The 16,860-nt window shown below is 38.8% G+C and overlaps 1 protein-coding gene across 2 annotated transcripts in view; it reads left to right on the forward strand.

The window, feature by feature from the left end:
* Positions 1-14,413, forward strand: part of RIMS1 (regulating synaptic membrane exocytosis 1) — a 184,833-nt gene extending 170,420 nt beyond the window's left edge. For both annotated transcript variants that reach the window (XM_042879863.1, XM_042879852.1), the window contains 5 exons: positions 4,794-4,935; positions 7,382-7,494; positions 9,844-9,945; positions 10,996-11,135; positions 11,489-14,413. In XM_042879863.1, coding sequence (XP_042735797.1) covers positions 4,794-4,935; positions 7,382-7,494; positions 9,844-9,945; positions 10,996-11,135; positions 11,489-11,707 — 716 coding nt within the window. In that variant the 3' untranslated portion in view covers positions 11,708-14,413. The remainder of the gene's footprint in view (positions 1-4,793; positions 4,936-7,381; positions 7,495-9,843; positions 9,946-10,995; positions 11,136-11,488) is intronic.
* Positions 14,414-16,860: the final 2,447 nt, after the last annotated feature.

Raw genomic sequence — 16,860 nt, forward strand, 5'->3', positions numbered from 1 at the left:
TTCTTGTTTACTTTTATTTTGAACATGGATGTGCAGGCCAACAATATGGCCACAACCCAGCCAGGCTGCAGTCAGACCTGGCTTGGAACTGTAGTCCTTTTAGGCTTTCTTCCTCATGCCCAAGAGCATGCTTGAAACCTTGAATTGCCCTTGAGTCAGGCAGTGGTATTATCAGCACCTGGCTTGTAATCACTTCCTTTAGTGGATTGAGCAATGGTGCATGCTTTGCTTTCTTTAGTGTTCTTTTGAATAGGTCATCAGTTTTACATACTACATACTCATGTCTTCTTTGTTTTTTTGGTGCTATCTAACTAGTTGTTCTCAGGTGAGATTCTTAAGGTGTCTCTTTCACCATCAGTAGTACAAATATCCATGTCATTTTTTTTTGTCCTACAGAGATCTGTTAAAGCATCCTATTGACTAAGTCACAAAGTTTGTGTCCCCAAATGTCCCATGGCATCAACTATACACTTTTACATTGCACCATAAAAGCTTAATTCCAGCGGGCTGTGTGATATCTCCGTTAGATATTCTCAGACTTTTTTTATATTGAAAAAAGGGCGAAAATGGCAGTTTTGTTTACGGGCACATACATAGACCATAGAGAGCCTGGACAACGGTGATGCACTGAGCAGTCATGACTCTACAGGGATACAGGTGATACAAGCTGTTTGTCTTTGCATTGTTCTCTCTGAATTGGATGCCTGTAGAAATGTAAATCTAGCCTTGAAATATCTTTAGTAGGCCATCCTGTTTCTATAGGTATTATCACTGACTCTTTCTTGCTAATATAGTTCTGTTGTCAGTAGCATTTTTTTCCCTTGGGTGCTATGTTTGGAGGTGATTTAAAAGTACAGAAATTGGAATACGTCAATTGCATTAACATTTTTCTTGTTGGAGTAAAAAATCACTATAAACTCTATTTATAAGATGTAGAATGAACCAGCAAATGCCACATGCTCCTTGGTGTGTTGTAGCAGGGCAGCTACAACAGGGCTGATAATGAATGGCAAAAAGTGTGCAAGCCAAGTATGTCTTACAGCTACAGATGACTGTTTTATGATCCTTTTGCATTTGTTATCAAACCTGCAAAAATGTTTATCACAATTGCTCTGTAATCGTTTTTCTCTAGCTTATACCTGTTAAACTATGTGTTTGTGTGAGTGGTATTTATGCACATTAATCTGCATTTCTGCTCAAAGAAAGCCTTACACAATAGACAGAGTGGATAGAATTATACAGCACATTTTGGAATTCATTTTTCCCCTAGATGGTATTCAGTATAGAGACAGTTTATCTTCAGTCTGCACAATGAGTATAATGCAATTTATACAGTGCAGGCAAATAACTGTCACGTATTATAAAATTTAACTGTACATATCAAACTAATACAAATCAGCATCAGGACCAAGTGCTCTCCAATAAATATTCAGACAAGAGTAGAAAATCTTCTCAGTGTATCACAGCGTAGATATTGAACTTAAATTTTTAATGAACTTCTACTGTTGATGTAAAGACAGGGTTCCAAAGCTATATGCAGAACTGCTAGCCTGAATACAATACAAGACAAAAATGATAGTGGAGAAAAGTACACATTACAAGGAGCCAGAGAAACACTGGTAGTTGATCAGATCCCACACCTCATTGTGCAGTCAATCCAGGACTGGAAGCTGCACCCCAGAGTGACTCTGCATTACCTGACCCCCTCCAGAAATAGTAGAAGGTCCCAGCTCAGCTCTGCTTTAACCACCTCATGCCGTGCAGAACAAGGCTTTCCTGAGAAGGTTACCAGAGTGTGCTGCTGAGATAAATTGTTCTCATTTCTTCTTGTGCTGCAGTAGGCATTAAAAAAATAGAAAATAAAAAAACCCACAATGTGCATAACTGACCTTTGTAAAACTTTAAAAACCCATGAAATGTGTGTTTCAGTTCTTAGTCCTGGGCAAAAGCAGTTCTCTTTATGCCATAAAATTCATGCATTTTGCCATTCTGTCTTGGGTGACTTTTATGTTATATTTTATTGTACTGCAGAATATTAAGATTGAGATTGTAAAATAAAATCTGAACAATGACGCTTGTTTTCCTAAGTAACACTGCAGATATTGGTAACAGTTACAGGAGGAGGCAAAGATTTTTTTTTTTTCCTAATCTTCAACCAAAAAAAAAAAAAAAGAGTTGATGGGGAAAACAAGAAGTGAAATCCAGAACAGTAAGGCAGAGAGAAGCAACTTTAAAAGCATTCAGAAGCAGACAATCTGATATATATGGCACAGTCAGATGAAACTGTGGGTTTGTGCAAGGATTTGTCCTGCACAGTCTATGCATTTAACATCTGTGATGCTAAGAAGCATGTTCAAGCAGCAACATGAATTTTATCTATGGTAATATTAAATTACTCTTACATGAAAAACCACTTGCAATTTTCAGTCTCCACTGTGCTCTAAGCTAAAATCACGGGGGCTTTTTTGTTTGTTTGTTTTTTAATTTAGTCAGTGGAAAAGAAATGCGTATAGTTATTATTTCTATGAATCTGCTTTTTATTATACTTTCCAAGCAAACTGTCTCTCATTAATGGATTTCCACATTCACCATGTTGTTCAGGTGGCCTGAATCAGCATCTCTCTCCTTGCCTTGTGCCAAGGTCATGATAGTCTTGTTCCTTTAGTGTCTCATCACTCAAGTTTTGTGAGCCATAAATATTCACAGGCATTTCCATTCAGATGCTTGCTTTTCAGGCTCTACTGTATTTTATCTTTCCGGTCATGCTGTCTGATCTGGCTGGCTGCAGTAAACATTGCAGGGTTTAAACTATATAATCTGACCTGCTCTGTGGGAACAGATGGAAACAGAGACACTTTCAGAGAAGAGAGAAGTAAAAGACAACATGGGTGGCAAATACATACCTACTGGAAATACGAGAATTCTTCATCGTAAGAGTCTGCTTGTGGGTTTTATATCTTAGACTGTCTTTTGATTATTTTTTGATGCTCATTGTATGTTTCAGCATTGGCATGCTAGAATATAGGTGTGCACATTATCTGTTGGTTTTTTTTGTTGTTGTTTTTTAAGGTAAAGCATAGGTTCAAAATGTTGTATTATGCTTTCCTATATTTCGAGTCACTTAAGTTTTATGAAGTACCCTCTACAGCCAGCTACATTGTCTGGGAGTAGATCCTGCTCTACCTCATCTAGCCCAGTCTTCTCCATGATTCAAGGCATTGAATAATGCATTTTTAGCTCACCAAGCACTGGAAATTTGGATGTGTTGCAACAAAAGCACTCAGGAAAACCACAGAACTGTTGTCCTCAAAAGGGAGTAAAAGGTCTGTGGCTCTATGTAGGTAGCTGATTTCTTCCACTGAGAGGCATTTATTTCCCTGCTTCTGGATGGCCATAATTAAACAACCACTCAAATAGAAAGTTTACAAGAAAAACCGCAGCCTTTTTTGATGCGACAGTGTCTCTTCTTCACTCTGTATACAAATTCTTTTTTGTTTTGGCCATGTTATCCATCTTCTCTGATAGCACCAAAGAGATGATAAGCCTTGGAGAGGAAGAGCTGCTCTATCCTGTGGGATTTCTCCCTGCTCTGCACCAGTTCTGAAGACCCAAAGAGCAAAGGACAGCAATCTGCCAGAAAGTTGAAGCTATGGTGGGGCTACAAGATTTCTGGCTTCTGTCTGAAGTGTGACGAAAATCTGTCATAGCCAAACGTCAACAATGTCTGCGTGAAATAGGAACGTGAAAAAGTTTTCAGTCTCTGTAGCAGGAGAAGATGGAAGAAGAATTTTTTTTTCGAGGTATTCCTGAAAGCAGAATGCAGAAAGAAAATAGAAACTTCGCAGACAGTGAATGAACGTATGACTTAAATGAAGAGGAAAATGCAGGAGAAGGTTTCTGCATTTGTTCACGTGAAACCTTGTCGTATCTACTGCTTCTTGAGAGATCAGTGTTACCCATTGAATGAGAGGCTGAGTTAAAAGAAAATGAGGAGGGCACTGAACTGAAGGCAACACAGATTTCTGTGTTACGTAGAGACTTTGGTAGAAGTCTTTCAGTTAAAGATTATTAAACAATTGCCATTCTTTGAAAGCATAAGATTTGGAGTAGAATTCATTGTAAATTGGCTGTTACATCTGGAGCTCGGAACTGTGCCTGGAAGGGACTGGAAGCTCTCCCTGCTCCAAGATGACCTGGAAGCTTACAAGTGGAACTCAAAGGATTTTAAATTTAAATTTAAAAATTCTGTGGTGAAAACTTTTCCAAACATATCGAGCTGCTCAATGATTTCATGAAATGCACTTTGTAGCATTCATTTGCAAACTCAAGTTCTGTGGACTTCATAGTCTTCCAAAGGGATTCCTAAAAGATTATTCTGCTTAGAAATTATGTAGCACTCACTAATTACTTTGTGGTGAAAATGTTATTATGTTTTTGATACGAAGTGTTTTAGTGCTTAACATTTTCCTGTTGAATGCACGAAGAATTTTGTTTCTTCTTTTTTCCTGAGACAGTCATTAATTTGTATTCCCCTAACCTAATGTGGTGATGTATATCTTACCAAGTTTATGGTTAACATGCACTATCAGAGTCATCCTGTCTACTTTCTAGTTGTATGAAGATTAATAATAGCACATTAATAGAGGGTGTCAGCCCTTTTAACGAGAAACCATGACCAGTTTTCAGCTGAAGAAGAGACGTTGCATTACTTCTGTTGCAGAAAACTGCAAGGAAAGGCTTTGTGCTAGACTGTCATTCTAACTAACACTTTTTTTACTTCTCTCTGCTTTCAGAGGCTGGCAATAAGAAGCTAAAGAGCACGATACAAAGAAGCACAGAGACAGGAATGGCTGCAGAAATGAGAAGTCGTATGGTTCGACAGCCAAGTCGAGAATCCACTGATGGCAGCATAAATAGTTACAGCTCTGAGGGCAAGTAAGTGGCATTAAAAGTGCAGTAATGTAAGAAAAACCTCTTGTCTTTTAAAGAAAGCTTGGGATGTGAACAGAGGTCCCAGCTTGGGCTGAGGGGATAGGTATGTGTGTAGATTCTTCTTCTTGAGAAAATGTTAGCAAAACTAAACAATTCAGGGCATGTAATATGTTGAAGATCGAGATTGAAAGAGGACTTCTTTGGGTTTCACATTTTCCCTGCTATCCTGTGAGACATTTTGTTCATCAAAAGAGAACTGAATTCAGACTGCATTATTCAAAACAAAACTCGTCTTTGAGTTGTGTTTGGATTAACTTGGAGTTAAACTTCAGATGTTGTGTGTAAATCCCTGTGATATGAAACTGTGTTCAGTAGTACTGTATACAAAGAGAGTTTAGTTTGGACTTGGTCCAAGTCTCTTATTGAGAATTGTAAAACCAGACTTCAACCGCACCATCAGCTAAAACCGTGCACACAACTGTGGGTAAATGGGCAGCTGTTTTCATTCACTGCTGAATGACTGAGCCTCTAGGAAAGGATAACAAAAGCCAGTTAGACACAAAAGTGTGAATAAATACTGTAGCATCCCTACAGATACCAATAGGACTGTAGCTTGTGTGCAAAGGCTCAGTGGTCACCAGAGAATTCTTACAAGTTGTCCCGTGCAAAAGTGAAAACTGAAGGTATGGAATTCTGTTTTACAGACCAGATAAAAAATGGACAATAGTGACTTCTTTGGCTTTGTCTTTTTAAATGCTTACACTATTACACAACTGATAGTTTTTAAGAGGGATGAAGAGCCAGTCAGCCATGATGGTGGCAAGGAGAAGTGTAAAGGTGCAATTACTCCATCATCAGATGATAGGGCACTACCTTTGCCCTTCAGCATTCCATCTTCCTATCCTTCATCTCTCTACAATAAACTGCCAGTCTGAAAGGCTCCACTCACCATGGCAATGAAGAATTCCTCCTTTAAGGGACTGGAGACTGGCCTATTTTTCTGGTGAGCAGTACTGAAGAGATGGGAGCCCCGCACTGATAAAATTACAAAGGCTTCTGGTTGATTCCTGATCATCAGGATGCCTGCGGTTTGTTCCCTGACTCAGTTTGCAATTGACCTTAACCTTAACCACTGTCCCTGGTCTCTATATCCCTATTCCAGTCCCTGGCAAGAGAAAAGTGACAGTGAGGCTAGTGAAGTGAGAACAACAGTGATATTTAACAGAGGCTCTAAAGGGAAGCTGAGGGTAATGGTCCAAAGAAGGCAGATAACAAAACTCAGGTTAAAAAGTTAAATATAGTTTGTTGCAATGAAGGACAAAAAACAAGCGAGAAACTGTTCCTAGCAGCTGCAGGAGTGGTGAGTAGTGCCACTGAGGGAAGAAGCAGACTGGATGGTTTGACAAGCATAGCATGAGGCTTGAACCTGAATCTTGGAGTTAGGTTACTGCCAGTATTGGGAGGCTAATGGCTGAACTGGAAGCTTCTAACGTTCTTTTTCTCCTCCACCTAAAGAAAACTTAAATAAGATTTCTTTAAACTTCTGTGAAAATCTCATCTTTTGGTAAATCAAAGTTTTCTAATGAAAAGCACTGTGCTGATATTTTCTGGTCAGTTTTAGTTACAGACAGTCAATGTCTTTATGCAAACATTATGAGAGCAGTTAGTCTTGAAGAGAGGAATGGACTTTTTGTAGCCCACTAACTGTGGCTTGCTGTGAATTGTATGTATCATATAAATCTTATATCTGGAAAACAAAGCTTTTCACACTAGATACTTTAAATAGGAAATTTTGTTACTTTTTTATTGAGTCTAACTGTAAATTTCCTTTGGGAGAAATAGATGCAGAATGGTGGATAGCCTACTGGGTAAGATGCTATCCAGACTTAGTTCAGACTCCATTCTTCTGTTCCTGCTGACTGTGATGGGGAAGCTGAAGCTGACTTTCCCCACTAAGGATTATTCTTCCTCTGAATTTTTTCACTTCTTTGTTTTATTATTGTTTGGAGAATGCATATGCGTTCGAAAGAAAGCAGTTTGGAAATGCACATATAGTCTGTGTGAATGCAGTTCAGTCCTGAAATAGGGTGGACATTAGGTTTAGGTCTCATCCCCACTAGTATTATGTGCCAGCGTATGGCTTCAGCTGCAACAATCAGTGCATTTAATGTTTGCATTGCTTTTCCTTGTTTATCCTAACTGATGCAGATGACATTTGGATATGTCTATCAGTACAAAATTGTATTAAAAATTAAATCAGGAATGTAAATTAATATTAATTCAGAAATGTAAAGTAATAGGCCTCTGCATTTCATGACACTGCAGAACATTTTGTGGTTGCACATTCTGTGCTGCTTGCCTTGTGTAAGAAGTATTTTGCAGGGAAATACTGTATGGCAATGGAAATTAATCCTGATTTTATGCTTAATCTGCTTTTACTTTCTTTCAGCTTAATATTTCCTGGGGTGCGGCTGGGCGCTGACAGTCAGTTCAGTGATTTCCTTGATGGACTTGGACCTGCACAATTAGTAGGCCGACAAACGCTAGCAACTCCTGCCATGGGTAAGAATATTATGTTATATGTTAGATAATACTAAAACGGTACCTATCAAACTCACTGCTAGACTGCAGCACCAAAAAGGCTTTTATGAAGTGGCTTCCTTCACTGTAAACACGAAAATCCTGTACCTGGTCACTGGTGTTCCTACTGGTATTTCTAGCATGCTTGCATCCAGAATGAGTTGAGAAACAATATTGCTGCAGATGTTAAGTGTCTGTTAATCTCACTTGCAGTTTGAAGATCGACGTTGCACTTTCCTTCACACTGGGCATTATTGTGAGTTCTCCAATCACTGTGAAATCTCAGCTGTTCAGTATTTATATTTGATCACCGCAGATTATACTGGATTTGAAGACAGTTTCTTGCCAAACTCTGCACTTGTCCAAGCTTGGTTCATCCCGAAGTAACCCCAGAACTTGAAATTTCTACCCATATCTGCAATGCCCAGTTATCAGTTATTGATAAAGCCAGTGTTTCTAATGACAAAATTCTTTTCTACAGCAGTTGTCTGGATCTATCTGCAATTTTCTCAGTACTCCAAACCAGACTCCACTCCACTCCAGTCTGGATAACCCTATATTAGTGTTAGCTGTATCTTGATTATGAATAGGGTGTGAGTGCTGTGCATCAGCACAGTACTGTACAAATGTCTTTGGAGTGGTTTGATATCTTTTTGCTTGTACTTGGACAATTTTTAGGCATGCTTCAAATACTACATGTTTAGGATTGTAAGCGAGGAGTCCTTGATATACTCCATTAAACATGCTGGAAATGGTAAGAGCCTAGTGCTTCAGTACAGCACTCTCAGAAGTATCAGTGAGAATATTTTCTAAATTGAAGTGGCTCTGCTGGTATGAATACAGAGGTCTAAATTTCTTTCATCTTTACTTTAATCTCCTATTTTTCTGCAGATTCCTTGAGTCATGTGCATTTTCACTTGTTTGAACTGTTTTACTTACCAAGGGCTCAGGGTTCAGCCCCCAAAAAGTATTTTACCACACTTTTTACAACTTTCACATCTTCTGTATCCTGCTGCCACTGACAAATACCCGGATTGTTGCTCCCCCTTCTGGCTTCCTGTACCATATTTTTATTTGGTTGTGCGATACTGAGATGTAGTCTTAATACTGCTTCTTGGAATTTTCCTTTAAACTGTTTTTAGTGAAACACAAAACATGTTTATTCAAGCAAAGTCTGACAGGTAAAAACCTTCCCTGCTGCTCTGTTATACCTCATGTGGCAAGGTATAACCACTGCTCTTCCATTGCACAAGCTTGTGAAAATCTCATGCCCCACTTCATTTCAAAATGCTGTAATTCTAAATCTAGAACCCTCTAATTCTGTAGTTCAGGACTATCTATTTGTATTTTTTTTTAATTCAGAGTTTAAATCTCAAATATTTCCATATTCAGATGTGGCATGGATATATGGACAGTTCATTTATCAGCACTGAAGTCACAAAGCTACATGCTGTATTGATTCTAATTGATTCTAAGTGGCCTGTTAGATTTCTACCCAGCTGATTCCAGAGTAGATGGAATTATACAGGTCCAACGCTTTGAGCATCAGCCCATAGTTAAGGTAGCTTTCCATGCATTTTATTGGTCTTGGAACAAGGAGTTTCATTTTTCTGCAGGAAATGTAGTTTGTCAGATTCATGCAGGGAAACAGCAGTTAGCACAAACAGGTTTTAGCAATCTGCATTATTTCATTCACAATAAAAATAGGCATGCTGTATTGATAAAAATAGAATAATTGACACATTTATACTTCTTAGAGCTCTTTGCAGTACTCTTCTTTTGAGTTCCTGGAGGACAGGGCATCATTCTCTGAAGCTACTTTTTTTTGTGTGCCTCAACTGGTCGGTGCATTTGCCTTACACAAAGGATCTCCTCAGGCAATTGAGGTACAGAGAGTTCAAAGTGAACCTCAATCAGCAGTTCCCCTTCCTGTTAATCAGACAAGGAGACATTGCATTCCTAGCTCTTACATCTCAGCTTGGAGACAGAAATGTCCAGCTGAGGGGATTTCTGAACATGAATTTGGGTTTTAGGCTGTTGGCATTTGGGACCACTGCCAGGGAAGTGCTGCTGGGGCAGCAGTCTTGTGTAAGAAGTCATAATGAGAAATGAAAAGGATGGTGTTTATACTGAAATGTTGCTGTAAATTTGCTTGCCCCCATGGGTCACAGACCCATTTAGTTCTAGGTTAAGGACAGATAAATTTAAGGGATCGGGAGAGGTGACAAGCACACTCATGGAGCAGACCAATAGAACACTAACCTTTCTCTTTCTTATTCTCATATCTCCCAGACTGTTCTGCTTCTCTAAAATGTTCTTCTTCTCCCTCAGGTGATATCCAGATTGGCATGGTGGATAAGAAGGGCCAGTTAGAAGTAGAAGTCATTAGAGCCCGTGGCCTCACACAAAAACCTGGCTCCAAATCTACCCCAGGTAAGGGAAAAATAAACAATACGTGAACAGAAATCAGGAATATGAAATATGCTGGTGAATTGGGGATTGGAGGCTTTTTAAGCACCTTGATAGATGTAAATACATTTTATTTGCGGGGAATGTATGCATGGACATATATCCTTGTTATCAGTCAACTTCCTACCACATGCATCTGCTAATTGCATGTCACTTTTCAAGGAATTAGTTTTAGCAATTCAAAACCCATTCTGGACAGAACATCTGTAGAAGTATTCCTATGTGTTTTAGGCAAGTCATATCTCTCAGAAAGGCTTTATCAATGTACGTGAAGTCCTTTGTGTTTATTCCCCACCAAAATGAGATGAAGAGCAGGTGACTGTGCTCTGAACAAACAGCTTAGTAGACCTGCAAGTCATAGTCTTCTGTATGCTTGCATGTTATGGTAGTGCCTGTGTCAGTAATCTGTATAATGAATGAAATATCATTTTATAAGAATATTTTTAATGTCCTAGTTATTTATAGAAATCTTCATTAGGAGAGATATATAATAATTGCTACAAGCACTGCTCACTATAACAACAGGAACTCTTGTTTTAGATAGCGCTTTGGCAAAATGGTACTTTGCAACCTCCTTAGGAGCCTAAGACAAAAGAGCAGTTAGTGTCTGTGTTATCTGAATGACTTAGCTTTAAATATTCCTTTCAATGAAATATTTAAGTCTTCTGTTGTGATGTATCTCTGACCCCTACATAGTGACTCCAGCTTAACTATCAGAGACAGTTAATTCCTAGTAAAGGAAAGTGTTTTTAGAATGACAGATGAAACAGTGAAACAGAATTGTTATTAGTAACATCTTGGATCGTTAAATTTAAGGGTTATAAAAATGAAATGGGTTCCTTGTGGTCTGTGTCATTTATTTAACAAGTGTAACTGTATTCAGACTATACAACAAAGATAGCATGTCGTGTTCTTTCTACTCATCTTCCTTTTATGGCATCTGTCCTCCAGCTCAGATGTGCAACATAGAAGTTTTTAAGTCCAAACATAAAATTAATGGTGTTTTGTTTGCAGCTCCATATGTCAAAGTTTATTTATTGGAAAATGGAGCATGTATAGCAAAGAAGAAGACAAGAATTGCACGGAAGACCCTTGATCCTTTGTACCAACAGACACTAGTTTTTGATGAAAGTCCACAGGGTAAAGTCCTTCAGGTCAGTTCCTTCCAAAATCCAATTTAGGCAGTCTTTTGGTAAAGCGCTTGTATGTTTACTTAAGTTTAATTAAGATATGCAAACCCATTCCAACTCACTAAGTATTTAATTTTCTAAATATCAGCAAACACATCCTCATGGCTTGTGATTTCCGACCTGTGAAATGTCTGTCTGTATTAAACATTTCTCTTTTGTTGACTCTTGCTCCTGTCCTGCCATCAAGTTCTCTCATAAGAGGAAGCAATCATTCACCCTTAAGAAAAACATTTTCCTTACTATATACATCGTGATATACAGCAGGAGTGAGCATGGCTCTTTGAACCAGGCTGAACCTGTATCTTATGTTCTTACAGGTAATAGTCTGGGGAGACTATGGCCGAATGGATCACAAATGCTTCATGGGTGTTGCCCAGATCCTTCTGGAGGAATTGGATCTGTCCAGTGTGGTAATAGGCTGGTATAAATTATTCCCACCTTCATCACTAGTGGATCCAACCTTGACTCCCTTGACACGCAGAGCTTCCCAGTCGTCTCTGGAAAGTTCAACTGGGCCTCCCTGCATTAGGTCATAGAAGCAGGTGCTGCCTAATAAAACATCACCCAGGATAACGATTGGAACCAGATATTCACACGATCAAAAACACTGTTGGAGAGAGACAATCACTTCTGTTTTTGCTTGTAGTAGTTATCCAAAAATATGTCTGAATTGTTTGTCAAGAGACGGCTTACATTGATGGAACAAAAGTATATAACATACAGCCAAACTGTCTGTCTATCTCTGATGCTTTTAATGATTCAAAGCCAAACAAAAAAATATTACAAAAATAAAAAAGAGAGAGAGAGAGAGGGATCTTTAGATTCAAATTAAGTCAAATATGAGCCAAACTGGAAGCTCTCACTCTGTTAACAACATTGTATTTTTCACATTTTGACAGAGCCCTCAAGCAGTGTTAACTTCCTGGTGTTTCAGAAGTTTTTCTGTATTTGTTACTTCCACTAGTTTTTTGCCATGTGATTCTGCTAGTTTTGTAGGAGTCCTCACAACGCTAACAGAGACCCTTCCTTTCTTTTTCTAAACCAAACAAAAAAAAAAGGGCTGAAGCATATCTCTGTAAGCATCGTTAAAGTGTTCAGCAGCCAGTTATGATTCCAGCACGTTCAAATCATTTCTTGGTTCTGGTGCTTCAGAGTCTCCCATGTGGGAACCCAGAACAAATGACCAACCAAGGTTATATTCTTAAAAGTAACTAATCATCACAGTGCCACTTTTTCTTTGTAAAAAGCAGATATGTTTGCATTATATATACTAACTTTTATGTTTATGATGTTTTGCATGGAAGAATTTTGAAGAATTCTGCAACTAATGCTGGGGACTGGTATAAAGCAGCTTTATTCTTAATTTTGACATAGAATATGTTACTGGTAATGCAGTTTTCCTCCTAGAAATGGAGAGGGAATACTTATGTTTCTGTGTATAAATGTATATTTGACTTCCCAAAACGTTGACCAGGAATGGATTGAGCATATGACACTTTCAGCTGTACCCAGGCTTCTCTCACGTGTGTCGCTTCAGACACACCTGTCTGCCCTGGATAGAGCATGGTATGAGTTGTTCAGTGTTTCACTGGAAATTCCAGTTGAAATATTCTGCACTTACTAATGTTTTTATCAAATTTTAGTTTACATTTCTTTGAGATTGATGCAAGCACAAGGCTTGATTTTTTAACGCAAGATATCTTACTTTTTGGAGAAAAAAGTCAAATTTCAATTTGCTTTTTATTCATTTGAGTTCTTCTTGGCCTTGAAATCCCTTGTGATATCCTGTAAATGTGCTAAAAACTGCAGATTCTGCAGGTGCATTGTTATGTTTCCCCTCCTTTTACAGGCCATTCGATTTTGTGGTCACACAAATAGAGCAGCATGACTTGGAACTGTTCAAAGCTGCATGCACGTTTTGTAAAAAGAGATGAAAAAGGTTATTTAATAATGTATGTTAGTTCCACATAGGCCAGCTTGTATGTTGCATGTACTTGTACAGTTTGCTCGTAATTACAATACTGAAGTAACCAAGAAATCTAAGCCATCCATTTTTCTTATAGACATTTTGCAGGTTTTAGCCAGGCTAGGTCTGTGAGTCTGGTGCTAAATGTCTATAGATGGACTTTATTTTTTACCCTATGGAAAACGTGATGTAGTATGGACCAAATTCCTTCTAATAAATATTTTGGTGTAGATTCCTACTGTGGGGTTGTAACACATGTAGAAACTGTGTACACACTAGGTTTTAACTCATAGACATACTGCCTGCACCAAGTGAACTATTTATTATTACTCAACACGTTGGAATTACTCTGCCCATCCTTCCATAGGGCACAGATTGGTACTGCTCGACCTGCTGAGCAGGAAGAACTCAAGCATTGGTGCACTACTACTAGATCCTGTTCTGTCTTAGTGGCCAAAAACCAACTAGTTATAATTCGATAGTAACTTTCTATTCTGACCACTTGTCTTAACACTCCCCTGTGCTTTTAAATGAACTTCCAACTCATATTATGTAAACATGTTTAATAAAATTTCCTTTTCATGTCCAGTGTAGTAGTTGTGCTCTCTGTATGTTCTGAGGTTCACCTGTGATTCTGCTCGCTGCAGGACTGTGTGAAATGTGTTAAGGAACAGTAAAATGATAAGTAACTTCTATGGTTCGTTTGATCGATGTAATAGTGTATGTTGAAATCTGGGACCAGAATCTGGGGCCTGGTGAAAGTTGTGTTTGGTTGGCTGCCTTCTCACCGTGAAAGGAGCCAAACTGTGCTCTCAGTTACTGAAGCAGGCCAATTAAAGTCACTTAGCCAAATTGCAATCTGGTGAAATCTGATCAGTTTATTTGCAATGAGTGTTGCTGCACCTGCTCGCACCAGGTCAGCGGGATGGTGCATGTCAGCTCAGTGTTTGGTGTGGGCCGAGCCTTTAAGAGGTGAGAACAACTTCTTACCTTTTGCCCTTTCTAAACCCAGAAATATGCCGTTGTTCTGTCATGCCACGATGGATCCTGCTTTATAGAAACATACCTGAGAGCAGAATTTGGCACTAAATTTTGTTAGAGAATTAAAGATGATGTATGTTGTTTGATTTTAGTTTTCCATGTCCCACGGATACCTGATCACAACTGAAAAATAACATAAAGACAATATTGCCTCACTTCAAACACTTTTGTTTATTACTTTATTTAACTGAATACATGATTAAGCTATTGAAAAAAAAAAAAAAAAGAATAATTAAACATGGTAATCTCTGAACAAAAGGCATGTTATATCTCTGCTTCTGTGGGGTGGGAGTGATCTGTTTACGTATAGAATTTGTCATACCGTTGCAAAAAGACTGCTTTCATAAATCTCATGACTTAGTGTCCAGTGCTAGGAGATCTTTCCCATGCTGATCCTTATTAATAAGTAAAATTTAGCATTTCTTATTCCCCCTAGAGCATAGAAAATGTAACATCAAAAAGAGCCCAACATACTGAACTATATCATTTTTGGTGTTTCTGATGAACAGGGCTCACACATGCAAAGAATTCAGGACAGAAGCAGTAGACTGCAGTAGACAAATAAGTTACATGCTGATCTTCTTTTCCAAGGGCTGTTGCCTTTTAAAAACTCATTGCTAGTTGCTGTTAGACAGAGAGCCATCAGAACTGTTCTGAGTGGGTAGGACAATCCAGAGCTTCTTGATCTCCTTCCTATGTAATTTCCAGAATAATGATATATGCATTTTTGTTGCCTATTTTCACTGACAAATGACAGTCCCAGAAGTTGATTTCAGCCTAGGATAGAGATTTCAGATTGGTCAGCTTGGAGCAGAGAAGGCTTCAGGGTGACTTTATAGCAGCCTTCCAGTAGTTAAAGGGGGCTTACCAGAAAGATGGGGAGGGGTTGTTTATCAGGGGCTGCAGTGATAGGACAAGAGGTAATAGTTATAAACTAAAAGAGAGGAGATTTAGAATAGATCTTAGGAAGAAAATCTTCACTCAGAGGGTGATGAGGCACTGGAACAGGCTGCCCAGAGAAGTTGTGGGTGCCCAGCCCTGGAGATGTTCAAGGCCAGGCTGGATAGGGCTTTGAGAAACTGGTCCAGTGGAAGGTGCCCCTGCTCATAGCAGGGACTGGAACCAGATAATTCTTAAGTGCTCTTCCAACTCAAACCATTCTATGATTATAAGAATACTATGATTCAGTGTTTCTAAAACAAAGAAAATTTCCAAGTGGATCTTCAGTGCCTTGTTCTGTGCCTTCAGGATTCTACCAATGACAAGTGACTCATACGAAATCTGCTTCTCTATTATGGCTGCTTTCTGCTTCTAAGGAGTTGTAGCTCCACTGTCCATAGCCCACTTCACTCCATGAAAGAAGAACTGTGTGCCTCATCCTCTTCTTTTGCCATAAATGAAGAAATTCATCCCAGACAACAAAATTGTTCTTTCTTTAAAGCTACTGGTATTCCCTGTATGTTACTACAGTATAATTCTGCTAACACAGAATAAAGTAATTTGCAATAAAGCAGATTGTTGTAAAAGGACGTGGTTTCTCAAATCAGGAGGTGAGTCCTCTGACCATCTCATGTGATTAAGAATGCCACCAAAGTCTACCAAGTATAACAAGGTTCTTGATTAATTCCTTATTTCCAGGTCTGCCAAGTCTCTCTAGGAGGAAAACAAATCATAGAATGGTTTGGATTGGGAGCACCATTTAGTTCAACCTCTCTGCCATGGACAGGGGCACCTACTAGATCAAGTTGCTCACATCACGTAAGTATTTTCTCAGGTTCTGTGTGGATGACTCTGTATGCTCAGAATTGTTAAATGCCATGGTTGTGAAGGGTATATGTTGCAGGCATGTCATGTAGATCTATGTTCTGAGTTTATGATCCAAGTTTGTCCTACCTGAGGTGCCAGATATAGGAAGAGAAGCTGCTCCCACTCCTTCAAGAGCATACATGCTGACAGTGATCTAGCTCCTGAAAGCACAAACAGGTGTCTAATGAAATGACCCTTTGTGGGGTATTTTCTAGAAGCGAGCATGCTTTGAAGACGTAATTGTGTATTAGAACATAAAATCTTGGACATTCTGCCTTATTGAGTCAAAGTGTCTAAAGCTAGACACTAGCAGCAACTGGGGGAGAGGGTAAAAAGTTGACAGAATCCATAGACTACAATATTGCAATTCAGGTAAAGCAAATATTACAGATCTGTACTCACCTGTCTCTTCTAATACAAGAAATGAATCCTTAAGAGCTGAGTTTTTTAGAGATTTCAGCAGCTGTCTGGTCTGTTAAAATGAGTCAGTCAACTAAGGCTTTCACAGAATCCCATGGGTGGCCTCAGAGAAAATTACCTTGAAAAAGAAGTTATGAGCAGCAGTTCATTACTATCGTGTTCCTAGGACAACTAGGAATTACTCATTCTGATTGCTTTTCTTTCACGTATTTTACAATTATGAAGTCCTTCTAAAGTACAGTTAGGAATCAGTATTGGCCCACTTGGTAAAACGGTGGATACACAGTGAAAGACTTTGTGATATCACTGTCTGCACGTCTGCATGGATTTTTAGTATATCTGCAACAATTCATTTAGTTGAAGAGTCTTTTTCACTTTTTCTTCTCATTTATATCAGCGGGATGCAGGTTTCTGGGTGACTTTGAGAACCCAGGTCTCTGTACCCGGATTTTGTGA

The sequence above is a fragment of the Lagopus leucura genome, unplaced genomic scaffold (genome assembly GCF_019238085.1).
Source record: "Lagopus leucura isolate 7727_CA_CO unplaced genomic scaffold, USGS_WTPT01 Super-Scaffold_73, whole genome shotgun sequence".
In the NCBI taxonomy this organism is placed as follows: Eukaryota; Metazoa; Chordata; class Aves; order Galliformes; family Phasianidae; genus Lagopus; species Lagopus leucura.